This window comes from Sturnira hondurensis, unplaced genomic scaffold (genome assembly GCF_014824575.4).
Source record: "Sturnira hondurensis isolate 20B ecotype Veracruz unplaced genomic scaffold, ASM1482457v3 Scaffold0018728, whole genome shotgun sequence".
In the NCBI taxonomy this organism is placed as follows: domain Eukaryota; kingdom Metazoa; phylum Chordata; class Mammalia; order Chiroptera; family Phyllostomidae; genus Sturnira; species Sturnira hondurensis.
Genome location: NW_028091359.1, coordinates 7,098,918 through 7,121,010, shown reverse-complemented (window position 1 = coordinate 7,121,010; position 22,093 = coordinate 7,098,918). Strand labels below are relative to the sequence as shown.

The 22,093-nt window shown below is 45.9% G+C and overlaps 1 protein-coding gene across 4 annotated transcripts in view; it reads left to right on the top strand.

Moving 5' to 3' along the window:
* Positions 1-22,093, top strand: part of PITPNC1 (phosphatidylinositol transfer protein cytoplasmic 1) — a 240,208-nt gene that overhangs the window by 131,133 nt on the left and 86,982 nt on the right. For all 4 annotated transcript variants that reach the window (XM_037070207.1, XM_037070206.1, XM_037070205.1 and 1 more), the window contains 2 exons: positions 6,645-6,733; positions 7,911-7,918. In XM_037070207.1, coding sequence (XP_036926102.1) covers positions 6,645-6,733; positions 7,911-7,918 — 97 coding nt within the window. The remainder of the gene's footprint in view (positions 1-6,644; positions 6,734-7,910; positions 7,919-22,093) is intronic.

Genomic DNA, 22,093 nt, shown 5'->3' with positions numbered 1-22,093 from the left:
ACTTTCATTCTGCCATCACCCCCACAGCTGCCACGAATAGGTCCAAGTTGTCCCCCCCCTTTTTTATCACTTGTTCCAGAATCCCACACATAAGCATCCTGAGTGGGAAGAGGAACTTCCAACTGGTTTCCAACGCATGGTACCATTTTCCATTCCCACCATGTGAGGGTCCCGACTTTTCCACATGGCCTCCGACACTCGTCACTGTCAGGCCATCCTGGTGGGTGTGGGGTGGTGTCTCATGGTTTCGATGGCATCTATTTCCCTAATTTCTAGTGATGTTGAGCATCACCGGCCATTTGTATGTCTTCTTTGGAGAAATGTCTACTGAAGTCCATTGCTTATTTTTCAGTTTGGCGTGATATCTTTTGTAAGTGTCATTTATCCTTTTATTAGTTGCTGTCACATCCCAGTGACGGTGGGCTTGCTCTTTCCTCTGGCGCTTCCTACAACATCTGGTACACTGTTGGATGCACAGTACATTTTGGTGGTTGCCTAATTCATTTAGGACGTTGCGTTAGTGCTGACACATTAGTACATTTGGTGGTTGTCCTTCAATCCAGTTTAGTTAACCAAGTAAGTGGTCTTTCTTGGCTTGTCTTCAAAAATCCTTGTTTCAGCTGTCGTCCCGGGAAAGGAGGTGGGATGCTCATCAAACTCTGGAAGGGATTCTAAATCAAACCTGCAGCCAGAATCTTGTGGGGATTGGAGAGCGTTTCTTCTGTGCCCTTTGACTTCATTTCTGGTACCTCTCCAGTCCCTTCCCATTGAAGCCCAGGAGGAGAGGGAACCCGGGGGTGGGGGTGGGGGACCTTGGGGGGAAATGGAGCCTATATTTAGTCTTGTTTTTCAGTCATGAAGTGTCATGTTCTTCCCCACCACGGCTGCTGGATTAATTAGGCTGTGCTGGCAGCTGCCAGTCAGGGAGGGCTGCCAGCTTCTAACAGGGATTCTGCCTAATGCCCGAATTGATTTGCATGGAGAGGACATTTCTCCTGCCACGGGGCTCCTGCCTTTCAGGGCAATGTCTCCTGGCCTCTAGAGGCTCTGGGTAGGAGAAGGAACAGCTTCCATGAGCCATGAATCCTGTTTGATTGAAAAAACAAAGCCACCAGCTGGTTGCTTTACCTACCGGCTCATTGGTGGAGCTCTGTTGCCATGGCTTGGGTCTGTCTTTCACATTCCCTCTTCCTAGTCTCCCAGGTCTTCCCCAGGGTAAGAGCCCAGTGCCCAGAGCTCATGTGGCTTTGGAAGAGCCCACCATCTGGGCACAAATCATAGAAAAGTGATTTGTGCCAGAGATTCTGCCCTGGGGCTTGTTTCCATGCTGTTCTTCAAGACTCTTCATAGTCATTATTGGCTTCTGAATATCTGAATACAGTCTTCATTCATTCACAAAATATTCTTGAGCATCTGCCTTGTACCAGGCACCGTCCCAGGTTCTGGACGTGCCGCCATGAGCAGAACAAAGATCTCTGCCCTGGTGGGACTTGCCTTCTAGTTGGGAGTGCCAGGCAACAGTAGCCACAGTATATAAAAACATCACATATTTAGAATATTCAGTCTTCTATGTAAATGTATAGTTACTATAATATTAAATAAATTAGTTAATATTTGTCTACTATATGCGAGGGAAAATAGCGCAGGTGAGGGACTTCTTCCAGACATGCTTTTCAGTCCATGTGACTCTATTCTGTCCCCATCTCAGTTAATTTTTTTTTTAAGATTTTACTTAGTTGTTGTTTTTTTTCTTTAAGAGGGAGGGGAAATGACTGAAAAAGAGAGGGAGGGAAACATTGATGTGAGAGAGAAACATTGATCAGTTGCCTTTTGTATGTGCCCCAACCAGGCACCAAACCCGCAACCCAGACCTGTGCCCTGACCAGGAATCAACCAGCGACCTTTTGCTTTCCGGGCTGCACCCAACCAGCTGAACTGCACCAGTCAGGGCCCTGTCTCAGTTCCTAACAACGTGCCAGGCAGCCTCACACTGACAGGCCCCACCCCTCCTTCCTGTCCCCTGAACTGCTCCCGTAGGAAATCACAGAAACGGAATGTTTGGACCCAGCTGGGATCTTAGCATCCAGTGCAGCGGTTTTCCATCCTGGTTCCTTGGCGTGTGATGCTGACACGTGTGGACTGTTCCTCTGGGTTCAGCACAGCATGCTGGCCACATCCCCTCCTGCTGTCCAAGCATCCACCTCCAAGAACCTGCGCCGGGCAGGCCTCTTCCCGGAATCCGAGCTCACATTGTCCTTTTCGTAGAGAGAGTGGCGGCGGTATCCACGTCTGGGGTCCTCCCTCGGGCAAAGCCCTGCAGCCCTGCAGCCCTGCTTCTCAGAGGCGATGGCTCTGGAAACTGCTCATCTCTCTGCTGCCACAGAGAGAATTACATTAAGAGCAGAACTAAAAGATCAGCCAGGAAAACCATTAAGAACAGTAAGTGAATAAATCACAGCAGCTGCGGAAGAAATTTAAAGACCTCAGAAATCACTGTATATGGAGCTGGATAGGAATAAGTGATTATTATCCAAAAATTGTCAAATGCTTGGTTTAGGCACCGAGAAGAAACGGAAGGTCAAAGTATCCCTCCTGGACCAGTGGGGACTGGGGACATGAAGGCAGTCCGGTCCTTTCTAAAGTTGTTGATGCGAGCTGCAGCTACTTGAGCAAAAGCCCAGCACCTGTAGGGACAGGGTTTGGGTGCACTGTGCCAGGTCCGTGCCAAGTGAAGCACTGTCTCCTCGAACCCGGGAGGACTGTCTTCCTCTGCTGGGAATGTTGGAGCCCCAGATTTCCAGTTGAGACCGTCGGGATGCTGATCGCTGTTGAGAAGATGGAATTAGACTCCATTTAAACTGCATTTGGCCTGATGATGTTTGGTACTTCCTGGGGCCAAGTGATGTTCCCAAATGTGCATAAATTACAAAGTGAGATTAGATATTATGGAGAACACGGTGCTAATCTGGATTATAATGTGCCAAAAGCTTCTCCTGGAGGGATGTTTTAGATTTCAGTTCCTTTAATTCTTTATGAAGTGGGTAAAGATTAAGCCTGCCCGAGGGGTCCTCTTATCGATCGGGTCAGTGACGATTTAGGGAAGCCTGGGGGAAAGGTGGAAGTGACTATATTCACTTACATCCAGTGCTGGGTTTCTCAGTCTTGGTACTTTGACCATTTGGGGCCAGGTGATTCTTTGTTGTGGGGACTGTCCTGTGCATTGTAGGGTGTTGGGCAGCATCCCTGGCCTCTCTACCCACAAGACGCCAACAGCATTCCTCCACCCAACCCCCTCAACCCCCTCAGTCGTTCCCACCAATAATGTTTCCAGATTTTGCCAAATGTTCCCTGGGAGGCAAAATCCCAAATGCTGCCTGCTGTTGAGAATTACTGCTTTAGAATGACCCATCAACCATCCCAGTTGACCCAGGGCTGAGGAATTTTAGCACGTAGGACAGTGCATGCAGCCGGGAGGAGCTGGCCACCCAGCTGTGGGATTGGTATGTTCTACATCGCACTAAAGTTTAAAAGTAAGAACACAAACGTTTTGAAAAGTCTGTCTTCAGTGAAGGCCCGGGAGAGACATGGTATCATTTCACATCCGCACGGCAGTACCGTGGAGGCATCAGAGACAAAGGTCCATCTTTTTCTTTGGTGCCAGCAAACCGGAGCCGTGGCAAGACGGGCCACTGGGAGCTCTGGTCCTGGTCAGGGGACCGAGGGGCCATGAGTTGAACCATGCTGCCTTTCCAAGAAGAGAGATTCTCGTTTGACACCCAGTAGTGAGTTTGAGTGACATACTTCTCCTTAGAACTGTAGGCTGTGTGACAGTGTACATCAAGAAAGTGACAGCAACAATGGGGACTAATTTAATTCCGCTTTTGTTTGCAGCCCCAATAAATCGTTACTGCAGGGAAAAAGAAACTTCACTTTCTCAGACAAAGATGATTTGTGTGATGGTGCTCTGGGTAAATGGGGTCCAAGAGAAGGTCTATTAGGGGGCTTACAAATATTTTAAGTGATGCATCATAGAACTTGCTGCAAATGCCCCCTGCACCTGGCCTGGTGAATGGCATGTACCGGAATGTCCTCCTTCCTGGACTAATTGAGAGTCACGTAAAATCATATCAACCAGCTTGGCAAAATGATGGTGTTTCTTAGGGTGTCACATTGGAAAAGGTAACTGATTATAGTGCTATGGATCCTACAAGAGCCGGTGAATGAGACAGCTAAAATAAAGGGTCTAGACTCTAGGGTCCTGACCATTTACAAACAAGAGAAGTCTCCATGTGAATGGAACATGGCCAGTGTTCTCCATCTTCCTTCCAGAAACTGATAGTTGCATAGGAATGTGCTTCTGGAAAGCTTTTAAATGAATTATGGAGAGAGGGCAGCTTGGGGCTCAGAGTGCCGTGCCTGAGCACCTAACGAATCTGGGGAGGGCTGCCATATAGGTGGAACCCCCCCACCCTGAGGAAGACAGTGCACAGTGAGCCCTGGTGCTTGCAGAGAGTCATAGGCATTTTGCCTAAGCTAAACAATGCCTTGCCTGCTTTGGGGACATCCTGCAATCCTGTTTCAGTCCATTAAAAGCACAAGGAAACCACTTGTCTGTGAGTAGAACCCACTTCTTCCTGCATTACATTGACATTTTGCTCTGGGGTTGGGGACAGAAGGAGGGAAGGAGCCCAGGGGAAGTTTTGCTTAAGATCATTTCCCGCAAGAGGGCTCACTGCGACCTTCCCACCCCAGACGTCAGCACCACTTGAGCCCCCACTCCAGGGACTGAAAGACTAAATCGTAGGCAGAAGCTGCAAACACGCCCATCAGGAAGCAGCCTTCCTTTGGACCAGTGTGAATGGGAGGTAAGTGAGCGGTTACTGCAGAGCTGACTTTCCAGGAGGGAGACAGTCTGTGTTAGGGCACGAAGAGCTGTTACGTGAATTCTGAAATTGCTCTGGCTTTCTCCCCACCTGAAGCAGTGGTCTTTGTCCACACTCGCCTGACTCAGGGGAGCTTTCATGCCCCAGATTTGTTTTAGCCCCGATAAGTGGCCCAGAGCTCTGGGTTAGGTCTGTCCGGCCAACCATTGAAAACACATATTTGTCTTGTAGAGAGCAGGTCCTGGGTATCGTCAGAAGCATGAGAAACATTTTGAGCAGATATACAAGGAACAAATATTTTACTGGCACTGGGTGTCATTAAATTCCATGTCTAAGAGGGATTGGGGATTTGGGGTTCTAGAAGCGTGATGCTCCCCGCCTTTCCTGGTTATATCATCTTGGAATTCAAAACTGCCTCGTGGTGCTCTTTGTTGCCAACACACAGCCCTCAGGAGCTGGCGTGTGCGTCATCTTGCTGGGTCTGCCGTACTGCCAGACAGCGGCGTCCCAGACACGTAGCTGTAGGCACCAGAACAGGAAAGAAGCGAAATGGTAATGTCTGGGAAGACGGAAAACCCTGGGCACGCTGCTGGGGCGGGGGCAGAGGGATAAAATCGTGCAGGCATATTTAAGGAATATATAATACCCTGGGTTTAAATAGAATATTTAAGAAGTTCTCTGGGCCTGTCCTGTGCTGTAGAGTTTGCCTCTGAAGGGAAACAAAACAAAACTTAATTAGCCCTTGGTTTACAAAAGGTCTTGGGACCTGTGCCTTGGGTTTTCTTTGTTTTAAGGATTTGTTTTCTGCAAATGCAGGCCTGGTCCCTGTTCCAGAGGCATAATAGCTCTGTCATTGTATTTGTTTTCTAGGGCTGCAGCAACAAATTGCTAAAACCTCAGTAGCTGGAGAACAACACAAATTTATCCTCTCGTGGTTCTGGTTCTGGAGGCCAGGGGTCTGAAACTGAGGCTTGGGCAGGGCTGGTTCCTTGCCAAGAGGCAGGGTGGGGGCTGTGAGGGAGGGTCTGACCTGTGCTCCACCCCTAACCTCTGGACAGCCTTTGGAGCTGCATCACTCCACTCAGTCTGGGCCTCAGTCTTCGCCCACGGCCATCTCAGATCGAGGGAGAGTTCATCTTGAGATCCTTAACAATTACATCTACAAAAACCCTATTTTCAATTAAGGTTAAATTCACAGGCTAGGATGTGGGTGCATCTCTGTGGGGAGACCCAAGTCAACCGACTACAGTCATCAAGGAGCTTTTCTTCGTGTCTCTAAAGTTGCTACTTTCTGTTGCTTCAGTCCGCTTTCAGAACATGGCTCATTGTTAAGCTAAGCTCCAGCGTCCACCTCCCCCCACCCCACCCCCGACCTCGTATTCGCGTTTAAGCATCTCTTCCTACTCCGTCTGCCATACCACTCCTCGTAGGCAAAGGCCAGGCTGGCCAACCCCTTCAAACATAGCACCTCCCAGCCACTGAATTCTCCAGTCCTGATATATCAGATCTAAGAGGATGATCCTATGAAGTCCCCCACACAGAGGCTGCAACTTCCTGCCTTCACACATTTGCTGAGCACATCAATATGCCCAGAAACGGAGAGACTAGGATAAAGACCAGAGGTTCAGGGCAGAGAGGGCTGCAGAGAGAAGAGCTGCCTTCAAGGCCTGAGGTCTCTCTAGCAGTCAGTTCATCCAGGAAGATGGGGTAGCATGGGAGGCCCTGAACAGACTGATTCTTTTTTTCTTTCTTTCCTCTTAGCAAACTGCCTAGCTGGGCCAGAGCTGTTGTTCCCAAAATATTTTATGTTACGGAGAAGGCTTGGAACTATTATCCCTACACAATTACAGGTAAGTCCTTTGTGCCAGTATGTTGCACGTAGCGATAAGACATAGCTGTAGTCAGATGTCCCTGATTTCGGGTTCATTATCCCCGCAGAGACTTGTGGGAGACCCCCAGCCTCCTCTCCAGTCAGCACTCTTCTTAGCCGGGAGTAGCAGGGGTTAAGCTAGACCATTTCCTTGCTTTTAAAAGTGATTTTGCATGGCCCTCCAAGAGCCTTATCACACATTGGTTTCCTGCATTTTCCTCCATTCATTTTTGTGAATGGTCAGAGTGGAACTGCTTGGTATTTATTTTATTTCTGTGTACATAACACTGTGTGTAAAATATAAGGAGGGGATACATCTTTGCTGAATAAATGGAAAAATAAAGGAATCAAAGTATTAAAAAAAAGTGATTTTGGAGAAGGAAAATGAAGCTCTTTTAATTACATTTCTAGAGGTTTTGTTAACCTTATCATTTTCTGATTCCTCAAGTAATTTGAGGGGGGTGGTTTTTTTATAAACAAGTTTTTATTTTGACTTGTTTGTTTTACAGTGCCCCCCCTCACTTACACACCCAAAAGCACTTTGACTATAATTTATGTAAAAGATTCTGTTGGGTCGCTCTGTCTCAAACTACATGCTTTGCAACTGGATGGTATGGAAATCTTTCAGATCACTTCCTCTCACTTGTAGTAATGGAATTACTGATATTGAACTATACATTGTGGCCAAAAAGTATAGATGGCTTGGTTCTTGCCCTCAAACACACAAAAATTCAAAATCCCATTTGAATATCTTTATAACAGCCTCTTCTTACTGGTTATGAAAGCTGCTTTTCCACTTAAAAGATTTCCTGTATGGTTAATGAAATGCTCTGCTGGAATTATAAACCTTTAATTCTGCTTTTATAATGCCAGTGCTTTGGTTTTTAATTAGCCACAAACTCATCAGCTAATTGGATCTTGTCTTACACTCTTTATCTGACCAACCACCAAAGTATCATGTGAGTTTCAAGAGCAAACATGGATACATTCAGTATTTATGAGAGTTTAATTTTTAGAATGTTTCTTACCACATTTGTAATAATTATAATGCACTAGTATATGTTAGCTCTATGGTTTTGTAGGTGAGCATGGTCTAAATCACCATTTTTGTCTCTTTTTTTCTTTTCCCTATTGTCCAAATGAACTTCTGGAACCAGAATACACAGTAAGTTTTATTTAATCATTTTTAAATATTCAGCATACGATCAAGGGAATAATTGAAACTTCTCTTGTACTTCTCATCTTATCACTGTAATAAAAATATAGAGGAATAGTTCAGGATCAGAAATATTTAAATGTTGGCTGTTGCCTAGTCATATATGATACGATAACTTGAAAGTTCTCATTTGTTCCAGAATGTGAATGTTAACATAAAATGCCTTGACAGTTACTGTACGTAATTGACTTTGCTTGTATTTTTAAATGGCTTGACTGACCTACTTGTGGGAGGTCACTGCCACAGAAGAACAGTTTCTAGAGATGCAGAAGGAAAGAGATGGCGGTAGTTGGCAGTGGAGGATAGGCTGTGGCCTTGGCCTCACAGGAGAGCCTTGGAACTGCAGAGACACACGTTCAAACCGTTGTACTCGGAGCTCTAGATCGGACAGTCTCGGTGGCTTGATGAAATTGCTTAATTTCTTCTTGTCCTAAGAACCTCTAGAGTCATTACTTCTATTTTAAAAAAAGAGGACCGGTATGTATTGTGTTGTGGTATTTTCATTGGATCACTTCCCCAGCGGCCAATAGTTCAAACTGTCAGAGCAAGAAAAGGGTTAACCGAGCTGCGATGGAATTGCATTTTCGGTCTCAATCACAGAAGCCAAGGAAGGAGAGATGGTGAGAGAGAGTGGAAAGAAAGGATTCACCTTGCCCTTGGCATGAGCAGCAGGCTCTGTATGTAGCAGGTGCTCAGTAAGTAGTTATTGAATGAATGAATGAAGTCATTCATTCTCAGTGAACTTGTGAATCCATAGCTGAGTGAACAGCTATGGGATTGAACGAAGGGAGGAATGCATGAACGAAAGACAGACAGTTCAGACAGACATAGCAGAAGTATCACCAGCTGGAGTTGATGGGCCCAAGTGTCCCCTGGCTCTGCCACTGGCAAAAATTCTTATGTGACTGACTCCAAACCGCTGGTTCTTCACTTCATACTGGTCCATGACCATGTCCTTGTCTGTCCTTTGCAAAATTAAAAAATAGAAATAATATTCCAAGTTTTTCATAAAATAATTTATTCCATGTAAAGCTTCCTTTACGTGGGATAAATTACATCCCTCAGTCTTGGACATTAAAGTGTCTTTTTAAAAATGAAATTATAGGAATATGTATAACATTCCCTCCTGCCCAATGCCCAAAAAAGGGCCATTTTAAACCTTCAAAAAAAGGGCCATTTTATGGCAAAATACACATTTTGGAAGTCAGGGAATTGGAACAAGCAGCTTAATTCCTCTGCACCTAAGTGTCTTCCATCTCCAAAATGGGAATAACCCTCTTTCATAGTAGAGAGGATGCAGTGATGTAACACCAGGGTCCGAAGACTTTCTGTAAAGGATCGTTTGGTAAATATTTTCTGTGTTGTGGCCCAGTCTCTGTCACTGTGAAAGGGACCATAGACAATATATGAGGACATTGGCATGATCATATTTGCCCAAGCAGCAGGCCAGATTTGGCCCCAAGGCTATGTGTCAACCCCTGATATGTATAGAATGCTATTAGCATGTCTGTACATAACAGGCGATTAAATGCTCCTCACCAACGCTGCTCCCAGTTTCATTGCTCCCAGCAATCACACAGTCTTCGAGGGGAAGGCTTGAGGGTCTTTTGAACCTTGCTCCCTTTAACAGTTGTGCACATTACTTCCCGTCACACCGCCATTTCCCCATCTGTAAGTGCAGAAAATGTACTAACTTCTCTCATAAGGGCTCTGTGACGAGTACGTGTTGTCATTTTATTATTAATCATGTAATGCTAGAAGCTGCCACCATTAGAATGGAACTTCTATGGGTGAGTGTGTTGGTGGCCATCAGCACAGACTGGGCTCTAGCTATTACACTGGATGGTACTAATTGTCTGGGGTATTATTTGATTTTATTGATATCTCATGTTATCCCACTTTGAGCTTCTCCAAAATCCTGTGCACAGACTTTTCATTTGGAATGTAGGGACATGCTCGTCCCTGTAACTACACAAAGGCAGTTGTTTGCCTGGTAAGCCTTAGAATTGTGTCACCTTGACTGGACTCAAAAGAATCCAAAGAATCCTTCCTTGTCTCTGTCTAGCTTCTGATGGCCCCAGGCAGTCCTTGTCTTGTGGCAGCATAACTCCAAACACTGCTTCTGTCTTCTTATGTCTCGTCTCTGCATATCTAAAAATGTATTTTTATCACCCTGGCTGGTGTAGCTCAGTGGATTGAACACGGGCCTGCAAACCACACGATCGAGGTTCGATTCCCAGTCAGGGCACATGCCTGGGTTGCAGGTCAGTTCCCGGTTCCCTGCAGGGGACGAATGAGAGGCAACCATACATTGATATTTCTCTCTCTCTCTTTCTCTCTCTCTCTCTCCCTCTCTCTCCTTCCCTTCCCCTCTAAGATAAATTTTAAAAAATTTAAAAAATAAAAAATAAAAATGTATTTTTATCGATTGATTTGGCGGGGGGTAGGGGGAGACTGTTTTGTCATTCTACTTACTCATACATTCACTGGTTGCTTCCTGTATGTGTCCTGGCCAAGGATCAAACCCTCAACCTTGGCATATAGGGATGCCACTCTCACCAGCTGAGCTCCCTGGCCAGGGCTTTCCCTGTATCTATATTTTCACACAGCACCCTCCTCACTGTGTCTCTCTCCTTGTAAGGGCACCAGTCATATTGGATTAAGGACCCACCCTACTCCAGTATGACCTCATCTTAACTAACTGCATCTGTAGTGACCCTAATTCCAAATCAGATCACATTCTGAAAAACTGAGGTTAGGAATCCAACGTATAAGAGGGGTGCAATTCAACCCATCATACCGGCTTTGAGGTTTAGGTTAACATTCTCTCATTAAGCACAAACAATGTGTAAAACACTGTGCTAGAAGGCATCACTGAGCAATAACCCCTGCCTTCAGGGCGAGTTGCAATCTGGGTATAGCAGTCTGGTGACATTCCAGGCAAAGCCCAAGAGTCATCAGCAAGTCATGGAATTTTCTGAAGGCAAGATAGGATAGGTCATCTCTCAGCTCAGAGGACAGGCTGGCACCAGACCTGCTCACTGAGCTGGATGAACTCGGAGAGGGGCTGACAGCAGAGGCTGACACCCAAGGGCGGAATGAATGGTACTGGAGCCTTAGCCAGACAAACGATTGCAATGTGAAAGGAAGTGTCCTGGTCTCTAGAGTGGGGTCTTCAGCTCCAGGGACAGGACACAGCCATCTTACCTAGGTCAGACGAGGTGACCATGCTATGCTGGGATGATAAAGTTGTCGGCTTTAGTAAGTAAAAGGCCTACTGCAAGCAGCTAGCTTTTACTATAAGTATGTCCCAAATACTACATGGGATATACTTATACTAAAAGATGCTCATCTTGTATTTTATCTGGCAGTCCCGTGGGAGTAGACATGGTGGTGGAGCAGAACTGGTCTCAGAGACCAACCTACCAAAATCAGGTTGCAAGAACGGGGCACATTGGTAGGCCAAGGGAACAGGATGTGAGAGAACGGTGTAACTCCGGAAACTGCCGCCGGGCAGTTGACATGCTGCATTAACACTGGAGCCAATCAAATGACCAGTCAGAACCACTTAAGTGCTTCTTGACTCAGTCAGGATTGGCTCAGGAAGTGAAAGGAATTGAAGTGGGTCAGAGCTGGAGAAAATAACATGAGAGCAGATGACTACATAACTGTCAGTATTTCAGGGAAAGCCTGTACCAAGGGTTGAAGTGCAAATAAGAGGGTTGTGAAAAAGAAATTCTGCCTCAGAGAAATAATGAGATTTCTTGGAGAAAGTGGGATTTGAGCTGGACTTTTGGAATAGTGGAACTCCCACCTACTGACACCTGCTGTGTCTCAGTCTGCACGGGGTGCAGAAGGAAAGACCACAAGCCGAGCGGCTTAAACAGGAGGCCTGTATTTCTCACAGTTCCAGAGGCTGGGGGCTCCAGATCACGGTAGTAGCTGGTCTGGCTTTTGCGAAGGGTCCTCTTCCTGGTCTGCCTTCTTGCTGTGTCCTCGCTCAGAGAGAGGGGGAGAAAGCGAGTTTTTCTGGTCTCTTCTTATAAGGGCACTAATCCCATTACGATGACCCCACCTTCATGATCTCATCTAAACCTAATTACCTCCCATAGGCCCATCTCCAAATACCATCACATTGGGGGTTGGGGCCTCAACATGAACTTGGGAGCGGGCACATAGTTCTCACTTAGCATGCTCATTCCATTTCCAGTGGCTAAGTGATATCACCTGGATTCTGGCCGCCTAGATACACGGAGGCCAGGTCGGTGCAGCTTTGAATGTCAGGTCAAGGTTGCATTTCATTCTTCATAGAGAAGCAACATTGTTCCTGTCTAATCCACTTTTGTTTCCCATCCCAAATACGGACAGCTTTTCTTTCCGTCTCCCAGCGAGTGGGGGAATCTGGGCTTTTCTCTTTCTGGATGCAGGTGCACTCCTCCCCATCCACTCGGCTGTGTTCTCACGCCCTCTGCCCACCGTACGGAAGACCAGACGGAAGAGCCCACTCTTCTCTCTGACCACGGAGTCTGCTACTGGGATTGATGACACATGCTTTCAATTGTCTTCATATTTTTTCCTGTTTTAAGTGCTTTTTCACTGGGCTACTTATCCCCCGATTCTTTAATCCTGAATGTCTCTGCTTGATGTCATTCCAAGCTTCGTATTTCCCGACTGTGCCCCAGAGCAAACCTCCCCCGTGCCAAACTCCCAATTCGGCCGCCCAAGCCCGCCCCTCGCTCCTGGAAGCCAGATAGTTGTCTTTTCATAGGATTAGTCCAGAGCAATGTTTGTTTCTAGGGTCCCCTAGGTCTTGTATCTGACTGTCCAGCCTATTACTAAGACTTCATGCTACCCTCATCTGTGACAAAGTCCAGCCAAGGGACCTTTTTATTTGGGATCATTCAGGGCTTCGACATTATCGCAGTTGTAAAGACGTAAAAGCCTTTTCAGCACCGTGAGTGACTGTGTGTGTTGAGGATTATGTGGAAATTCTATTTGACCAGGAAATGGAAAAAATATATTTAGCTTGGTTATGGGGAAAAAATCTTAATTATACAATAAACAAAGAGCAACCCAGTGACAGTTTTGCAGAGGACAGACCATCTGACCAGTTCTTCAGAACCTGCAGGTCCTTCTGAAGTCTGTCAAGTCACAAAGGAAGGTGCCCCAGGAGGCTGGCTGCCTTCCAAAGTCACTGATTTTGTTTGCGTGGGGCTAAAAAAGGAAGCACCGGAGTGTGAACATAGCTCAGCAGCATCGCTTCAGCCCCGGAAATAATGAAAGGAGGAAAAAAGGATTTTCTTCCCATTTGTATGAATCTGACCGCCAAAGCTATAGTAAGTCGATAGGAGTGACCCAGAATGTACAGTTGCTATATATATTTTGCTGTTCTGACCATCCCACTCCCCCAAAACGTCCTTTGATAAGACTCTACAGAAGAGGAGATGGCAGATGGGAAGCACCATTCTGTTAGAATGGCTGGCTGGCTGTTCCCCTGGGAGCAGAGGTGGTCTCGGGCTGTCCAGGGTTGCCCAACATTTTAATTATTTAGTTGAAAGAGGTAGAAAAAGTAAATTGTAACAGACCAGGGAGAAGGAAATGACCCTTGAATGAGACCTTCAAACAGTATTGAGCCATTCAGCACTGGTTTAGTCGAACCTGGAGGAATCAAGGTTGTTGACAGCTGGGAGTGGGCCATCAGACACCCAGGATGGACTCGGGTTATCTTCCCAGGAGCAGCAATCGATTGAAGCATTTTTCTGAAAGCAGCTAACTGTCCTGGGCAGGAATTGCAATCTTGGCTTCATGAGTTTCCCTGATAATTGAGAGAGCTGAGGGGTGCTGGTGACCATTCCTCTCAAGCCCTCTCTGCCTGCTTAAGCTCGCCTCTCCTCCTCCTTCCACTGAGTCCCTGCCAAGGGTTATTACAAAACTAGGAAATTACAAAGCTAGGAAACAGGAACAAGTCCAGGGAAGATAGATTATTATACCAGAACTCCAGGATTAGTCTGGTCTGGAAGGAAATTAGAGGTCAATCTGGTCATCTCAACTCCTATGTGAGCTGAGAGAACAAAGGTCCCCACATGTTTCTTCTTTGGTACCATGAAACCAGGGGTTGCGAATTCTTTGGTACCATGAAACCAGGGGTTGCGATGGGGGTTAGATGAACAGGAGATAATATTGGTCTCCACATGACAATGAACTCTCAGTATCCAGAGCAGTACATAATTTTGTGGAGCAAAACACAGTATTCCTTCTTAGAAATGGGGACGTTTGAGCTGGGACAAGTTAAGGACCAAGGCCAAAGAAAGTCCTCCAGTTGGAGGCGCTAATGAGCAAGGCAGCCGTCTGGCCAAAAGAGGACCTTCCCAGAGAAGGTGGTTGAAGTCAGAGGAGCCATGGACCATGGCTCCTAAATAGATCCAGAATAATCAAGTTCAGAAGCCTTCAGGGTTCAAGAGAATTTAGATGGAAACTTTCTAGAACCATTTATAACCATCATAAAGGTGGTGTGTAGCCCATTAAGTAAGGGAGACACTGGGTCACACTGTTAACACATTTTGGTATTTCAGGGCTTCTCAGAGCCCTTACTGTTCTAACATATGCTGTGAATCCATAAAAGGAAGCTGTAGTGTGGAATACTTCCCACACTTAACATATTTTGCCATGGATGATACACAGCTTTTTGCCCAAATTTTTTAGTGAAAAATAGGATGTGCATTATACATGGGTAGTTCTAATACACAGCTTTTTGCCCAAATTTTTTAGTGAAAAATAAGGATGTGCATTATACATGGGTAGTTCTAATTCCATATCTAATTAATGTTTTTAATTATTTTTTTTAAAAATGTATTTATCTTTAGAGGGGAAGGGAAGGAAAGAAGGAGAGAAATATCAATATATGGTTGCCTCTCATGCATCCCCTGCTGGGAACTGGCCTGCACCCCAGGCATGTGCCCTGATTGGGATTTGAATCTCGATCCTTTGGTTCACAGGCCTGTGTTCAATCCACTGAGTTACACCAGCCAGGGCTTGTTTTTAATTCTTTTATTTATGCTATGCATTGAAAGTATAACTCTAGAAAGCAATAATGATATCCATATGCTAAATAATACCCTGGAATATGATAATCAGTATTGTTTCTAAATATAAGTAAATAAATAATTAAATTTAAAAAACTAAAACAAAAGTTTTTTTTTCTGAAAGTTTGGGCCCAAGACATGGGGGCACATTATACACAGGAGTACATGATACAGGACAAAATATGGTATTTGTCCCCAGGACCTTGGATTTCTTAAAGCCAGTCTTCTAAAAGTCAGGGGAGTGCCAGAAGTTTCTCTCGGGATCAGAGCCACGACGTGCTCAGTAAATGGGCCAGTGGATTAATCCTATTTTGGTTAATGTTATTTGTTTTCTCTTAAATTCAGCGGGTTAATATGTTGCCTGAAGATGACTATTACTCAAATACCAGTTTTTTTCAGGAATTCCCAACAGCAATGAAAAAATTTTTTAAAGAATCACATGAACCTGTAAGTTCCCTTTGAAGTTTAGCTGATTCTGTTAGACCACAAAGCAAAGACCTCGGTGTATTGGAATGACCATGAGCTCCTGCGTTCTGATTTACTTCAAGTTAGAAAGTGAACTGGTTGTACAGGCGAACCAGTTGCCTGCCCGCTTATTTGCAGATGCGCCCTGGTCCTTAGGCAGGACGGGAACTTATCTCCACATCCCACCAGCCTGGCTAGCTGATCAGTACCTGGTGAAGCAGGAACCTTGGAGCATCCAGTTGGTGTGTGTCTGGTTTATCCCTTGCTGTTCCCGACTCTACTTTGTACCTCAGAGAAAATTAATTCAGCCAAAGTTGGAGTGAGGGAGAGAACAGAAGATGAAATATGTTTTTCTCTTCTAATGTAGCATTTTTAAATTGTTTGTATTTTTTAAAACATCACTCAGAATGACTTTATAGAGGGCAATCATCAGAGAAAAAATATTTGTTTAAAGGAATTTTCGATAGAACATTTCACTAGGGAATTCTCCTTCTTTGTTTTCTCTTTCCTACTTGTGGTCCTGCAACTTGGATTTCTCTTCTACAATGTATTAATGCCTATGGAGTGCGTTCGGTTCAAGTTGGTGAGGTCAGAATAATACAACTGGGACAGTTTTGTGGGGCAGGTTTCTGTAAAAACAAAATGAAATGCATATAACTATGGTTTTACTAATATAGTCAGTTTTAGTGATTAAATTGAGTCAATGCAAACTTGCCCCAGTTCTTTTGACCTTTCTGATCACTGATGTTCTCTGAACTACACGGTAGCGTATACTTATGTGAGGACTTAGCTCAGTTGGTTAAGAGGAAGATTCCTACAGTTTTTAGCTGAATCTGAAGGTTTCCTACCTGGCCATATGCCATCCTATATTTGGGAAGTCCCCCAATTCATTCCCATCTCTGTTAGTTTCATGCCCTTCTTTTTCATTTGATGTGGTCTGCCTGTCTCTTTAAATTCTTGCCCTGCCTCTATTGTATATAGCTATCAGTCTGCCTCTGTTGTGTGTAGCCATCAGTATTCACCAGCATCTTCTGCTTACTTCTGCCTTGACAGGTCTGGTCCTAGATTATGGGCCTGAATTTAGTTTCCCTGCCTGATTTTCATAGAAGCGTATGTAGCAAACCATGTCCCCATTGAGAAAACATACTTTCATTCATGTCTTTGCTCCCGCTCCCTCCTGGCCTTGCTTCCCCATGAGTTGCTGTTACTCAGCGTGCTAGTGGACAGGAAGAGGCTCCACCAATGAATGAACTAATGAATGCACAGAAGCCTCCGTGTAGGGCGCCGGCTGATGAGAAGCGGAGGAGAGGCTGCTGCTCATTTCCTCGCTGTGGGCTGCAGTACAGGCAGCTGTTTTCCTGCTCTGTTTGCTCACTCTGCCTTCCTCTCCTCCTCCCCCACTTCTCCTTTCAGGTCCTGCTGCTCTGGAATACATTTTTCTTCCTGTGCAGCCTATATTGGGGAAGTCATTCTCTGGTTCATCCATATCTCTCTAGGATTTACTTATACTTCCCATTCTTCTTTGCTTTCCAATTCTTACACCTGTTAAGGAAAATCTCCACTCGGGTTCTTTTTCTCACTTTTCTGGAACCGTTCTTTACCATTTTATTCCAACTATTGTCATTATTACCACCTACATCTGTGTGTAAAGTCACATGTGGCCCTTGGAACCCAGAACAGCAAAGGAAGTCCGCATACCTCTTTTTATTTCCTTTGCATCTTTCCATGTAGGGTGACCAAGATCCTGAGTAGATGGGGGCAGCCGACAGACACCTTCTTGAAATTGGTGTGTGTGTGAAAGGTCTTCCATGCACAGAAGAGAAGCTTATATGTATTACCTTCTAGTTATGGGGTGAATTTTCTTTCAAAATGGAAGGATACACATTTCCTGGTGAAGAATAAAGAAAATTGAAAGATGTTTTAATATCTAGGTGTCTACCAGGTGCCTCCGTATATATGGACTTAGCACCCACAGTCTCCTGTTTTACTAACAGCACAGCCTCAGGTTTGTAGATGATAATCAGTCCTAAACCCCAGGCCAACCTCACTAGCCCCACGGAGCGTCCTGGATGTAAGCCGCTTATTGGTGAGATGTGGAACATTTGCAAATCCAGTTTTATTAATGATCCCATCTCAAGCTGAAATTCCCTGCACGGCCTTACATTATCATTAATATGATAAGAAAGAATATAGTACTGGAGAATCGATGTCTCCAAGGGAGTTCCATTAGAGAAAAGGTCAAGTCTATTGAGAGCTTAATGTTCATTGATAGCCGGGAACATGTGTTGTCTGGAGCCAGCACGAGATGGCCAGGGAGGAACGCATTGAGTTTCCTCTAAAAGGAAATGGCCTTTTAAAAGCATATAGATACATCACCTACCCCAAGCCAGCTTCTCAACTCTTCCATTTAACTTTCTTCATGCCAGGCCTCCACCTGAAGTTTGCTCTCAGACATAGAAGGATTGTGGCTGGTGACCAGGAGTAAGGCATTGAGCCATTGGACTCAGTCTTGGTTTTTAGACTTTCCTTTTCTTGGTCCCAGAGGTTCCTTGTCCTTGTCTCACTGCATAACACCATGTCCCTGCATAACATTCTATTTGGAGAATGGACTCAGATGTCCCTTAAAAGTAGCTTGAACTACCGAACTGTATCACCTCTCAGGTCCTGCCTGCCACTTAAATTCCATGAACGAAGCAGTGATTCCCAAACTTTTGTATTTACACCTCCTCCATGTACTTATCAGCGCTCTTTATAGAATACTCGTCCTTACATTAAAGTTGACCAAAATTAAGAGAATATTTGGAACATCTTGTGGTAATGGAATTACTTTGGGATGTCATCAATGTTTCGAGTCTCTTTCTTGCTCTGTCTCTAAAATCATTAAGCATGTCCTTGAGGTGAAGATTTTTTTTAAAAAATGCCGAGCAGTGCCTGCTGGTAGTAAGCACAATGTCAACACTGTTGTCATTGTTAGCTCAGTGTTGGGTCGTGTCTGTCCGGCCCACACTGGACGTGGAGAATGCTGGCAGTGTTTGCCGTGCGTCATTTTGACCCATAGCCACTCTAAAACTTCCCGGGGTTAAGAAACACCTGGGCAGTATGTGGGGAACTTGGAACCCTTAGCAAATCAGCAGGAGAGGGGCCTGGAGTCTGTTTTAGCAAGCCCCTAAATGAGGCATCATTAAGTAAGTTTTAGAAATACCCTTTTAGAGAATGCATGGTTTTATTTTACTGGGTTAGCTGCTGTAGGGCAGGATTGATTGCTGTCAGCTTACCAGGTTAGTTTCACCATGCACTGGGTGCTGCGGGAGTGTAGCATGGCATTAATGATGGTCTTCAGAATGAATGGTGCATTCCTCCAGAAGTTTCACCACTGTGTGCCTCTGAGGTGCAGAACACTCAGAGAGCCTCAGACTCACCTCCCACGGCCCACTCTCCCTGTGCAGGTGTGGGTTAGCCACCAGGGCCTCCGGCACCACCCAGAAACTGACTCTGAAATTCCCAGTCTGTTTGCCCCTTTCTCTTTAAGACTTGCTGCATTGAGTTGGTTCTAAGTGTTTCTTATTGCCATGGTAACCCTAATCAATCATTGGACTAAAAATAGCTCTTTCATGTTTCCGAAGCATGTCTGTAGTGAATTGAAAATTCAGCTCTGCCCTGTACTCTGCATACGATGCTTTCATTTCCCGACACTGAACCTGAGTGTGCTCATGTCTGGAAGTGATTCTTCTTGCAGGTACTTGGCTCATCCTTCCTGGCCTTCTTCCCAACTGCAGATTCTCCCATGTCTTCCAAAAGATACGAGTACAAGCATTCACACGTTCAACAAAGAACCATTGCTTTTCTGGGCTTTCAGTTTTAGGTGCTAGAGATTGTGCAGGTGCTCTGTGGTCACTCTGTGGGAAGAGGTTCATGCCAGTGGATGCCCCTGGGTATGGACGGCAAATTAAAGAAACAGATCCTGGCAACTAAGGAAGCTGGTCATGGCAGGGAGCAGATGGCAGCACTACTAGCAAGACTCTTCTGGGTTGGGAGGATCTAAGCAAGAAAATCAGAGGGGAGATCACAGGAGACCTTTTGCCTCATTTCCCTAATTGTTCCATGACACCATTACTATTTTAGGAGGTTGAGGACAAAACAAACCCTAGATATAATAAAGTGAACGTTTGTTGTGATTCTTTTGGCCAAGCTGCTCTTATAGTCAAGAGAGAGAGAAAGAAAAGTTTTTCATGAGAAAAAAAATATTTAAAATCCAATGTGGGCCCAAGGGAGGCAGGAGCGCTAGGGAGGTGCTGAATTGACTCACTGTGTCCCCAGGCTGCAGGGGCGGAGGGCCCCGCACAGCCTCTGCCCTGCTTTACCTACCATGCTGGTCTGGAGGAGTCCCTGCCCCAACCCTGGGCCTGTGAGTAGGGTCATCTCGTGGGACTCTGCGGCTCCCCAAATCTGTGTTTTTTTGGTGTTATTTCTTAATTCCTTTGAGTCTAAGTTTGTGTAATGAGGCTCCATGAGCCAGCCGACATAAAGACTTTTTAGATCTAGGAAAAAAGAAAGTACATGGAGATCCCGGTAGTATTCTTGTTTTCCTGCGTGGAGTTGGCAGGGAGTCTGGGAAAGCTGAGAAGTAGTGCAGGGAGAGTGCTGCCAACCCTCCAGGAAAAGGAGGACAGTGAGGGGATGGCCCCGGAAGGTATAATGACATCCTCAACAACAAAACAGGTCAGAAGTCTCAGAGCGATGCTGAAGGAGCCCAACCGAACGGGCTCTGTGTCTTCACAACCATTCATGTCGCAGGAAGGGCCAGTCAAGCGTCTTCCTCTATCCCTGCTGAGCAAGCCCCCAACCTCCCAGTGCATCCCCACACTCTGACAGCAGGCTGCCTCGCACCCCCACAATCCTGTGTTCCCCCCAGGTGGCCCGTGGGATTTCCTGGGAAAGAGGTACAGTGGGATGAGCCAACTCTTCCCCTGCAACTGTTTCACCAGACGCCGCCTGGTCTTGGCCGTTCATTGTGTCATTTAATCCTCACCCCACAGCCCTGAGGATGGTGTTGTCTCCCTTTCGCAGATGAGAAAACTGAAGCTCGGGTGGCTTAAAAACTTGCCCCACGTCACAGTCTATGAGAAAGGAAGCTGGAGTTTGAACTGAAGTCTATTTCACTCCGAAACCTTTTTCTACTGAACCACCACGCGTCCTCCCTGTGGGCTGGCCGCACACTGCTGCACCCGGACAGCAGCTAACGGCAAGCTCAGTGGTGTCGGTTACTAGTAAATGGCAGTAAACAGTGGCCATGGGTAAAGCAGATGCCGTCAAAGGCGGAAATCCTAAGTTAAAAAGAATGTGAATTCCCCATTTCCCTCAATGTGTTCCAACCTCAGAGTGAGTAATACTTCCCTCAGATGAGCCAGGTGGGAGATCTGGGAAGGAAGCAGTGGTTGGGTTCTGGAGGTGGGGTATTATAGTAGTTTTCTATTGCTGTATAACAGACTTCTCACAAATTTAGTGACTTCGTACATCACAAATTTATCACCTCACATTCCCAGTGGGGCCCAGGTGAGGTGGGTCTTTGGCTCAGAATCTCGCCAGGCTGAAAGCAAGGTGTCAGTCATGGCTCCTGGCTCATCTGAGGTTCAGGGTCCCCTTCCAAGCACGCTGGTTGTTGGCAGTTCCTCGTGGAGTGGGACAGAAGTCCGGTTTCTAGTTGACTGGCCTCTGCGGGTCACTGGCAGCTCCCGGAGCCCTCCCTCAGCGTCTAGCCACAGGGCCCTCTCAAAACATGGCCACTTACTTCTTTAAAGCCAGCAAAAGAATCTCTGCTTCTTCTGAAAACAAGTCTTACATGATACCACATAATCTGATCACTTGGGCAATCTAATCAATGAACTACGCTCCCATACTCACAGATCTTGTCCACACTTAAGGGGAAGGATTGTACAGGATGTGTAGACTGGGAATCGGGGGCCCATCTTGGAATTCCATCTGCCATGTGTGTTTGAGTCCTGCCTTCCTGTTGCCTTCCTGTTGTCGTGGGCCAGGTGGGACTTTCAGCGCTCAACATGCCTAGAGAGCGTGAGCCTTCCGAGTCCCTCAGACACCATCCAGTTTCAACAGGCGATACTCCTGATGTTTCTCTGCTTTCACTGTGTCCCAGTTTGGTTATGTCAGGGTTCCCAACTTGTTTCCTCTCCCGCACTCCTCACAGTTCCCTCAGCGCAGCAGCATCCTGCCATCCATAGAAACGTATCCAACTCTTTAGGGAATAATGTGTACTTTGATGAAGTCCAGGGTTGTGAGGTGGGGTGCTCCTTTCTCCCCCTGGATATCAGAGAATGATGAGATAGAGGCTAGATTCCTAGCTGGAGCAAAGCCCTTAAGTCACGGGTAGCAGAGCTGAGCAGTCTTAAACTAAAGGAGATGCTTTGGTGTCTGAATGACTGGGGCAACTGTGACTTACTCCGTTCTGTTGCTGATGGTGGCAGCGTTTCGGGGAGGGAGCTCTCTCTGCTGCAGTAGCATGGGACCTTGTTGTCTGTTTGTTCAGCCAGACACATAGACTATTGTGACAATGGAGAAAGAG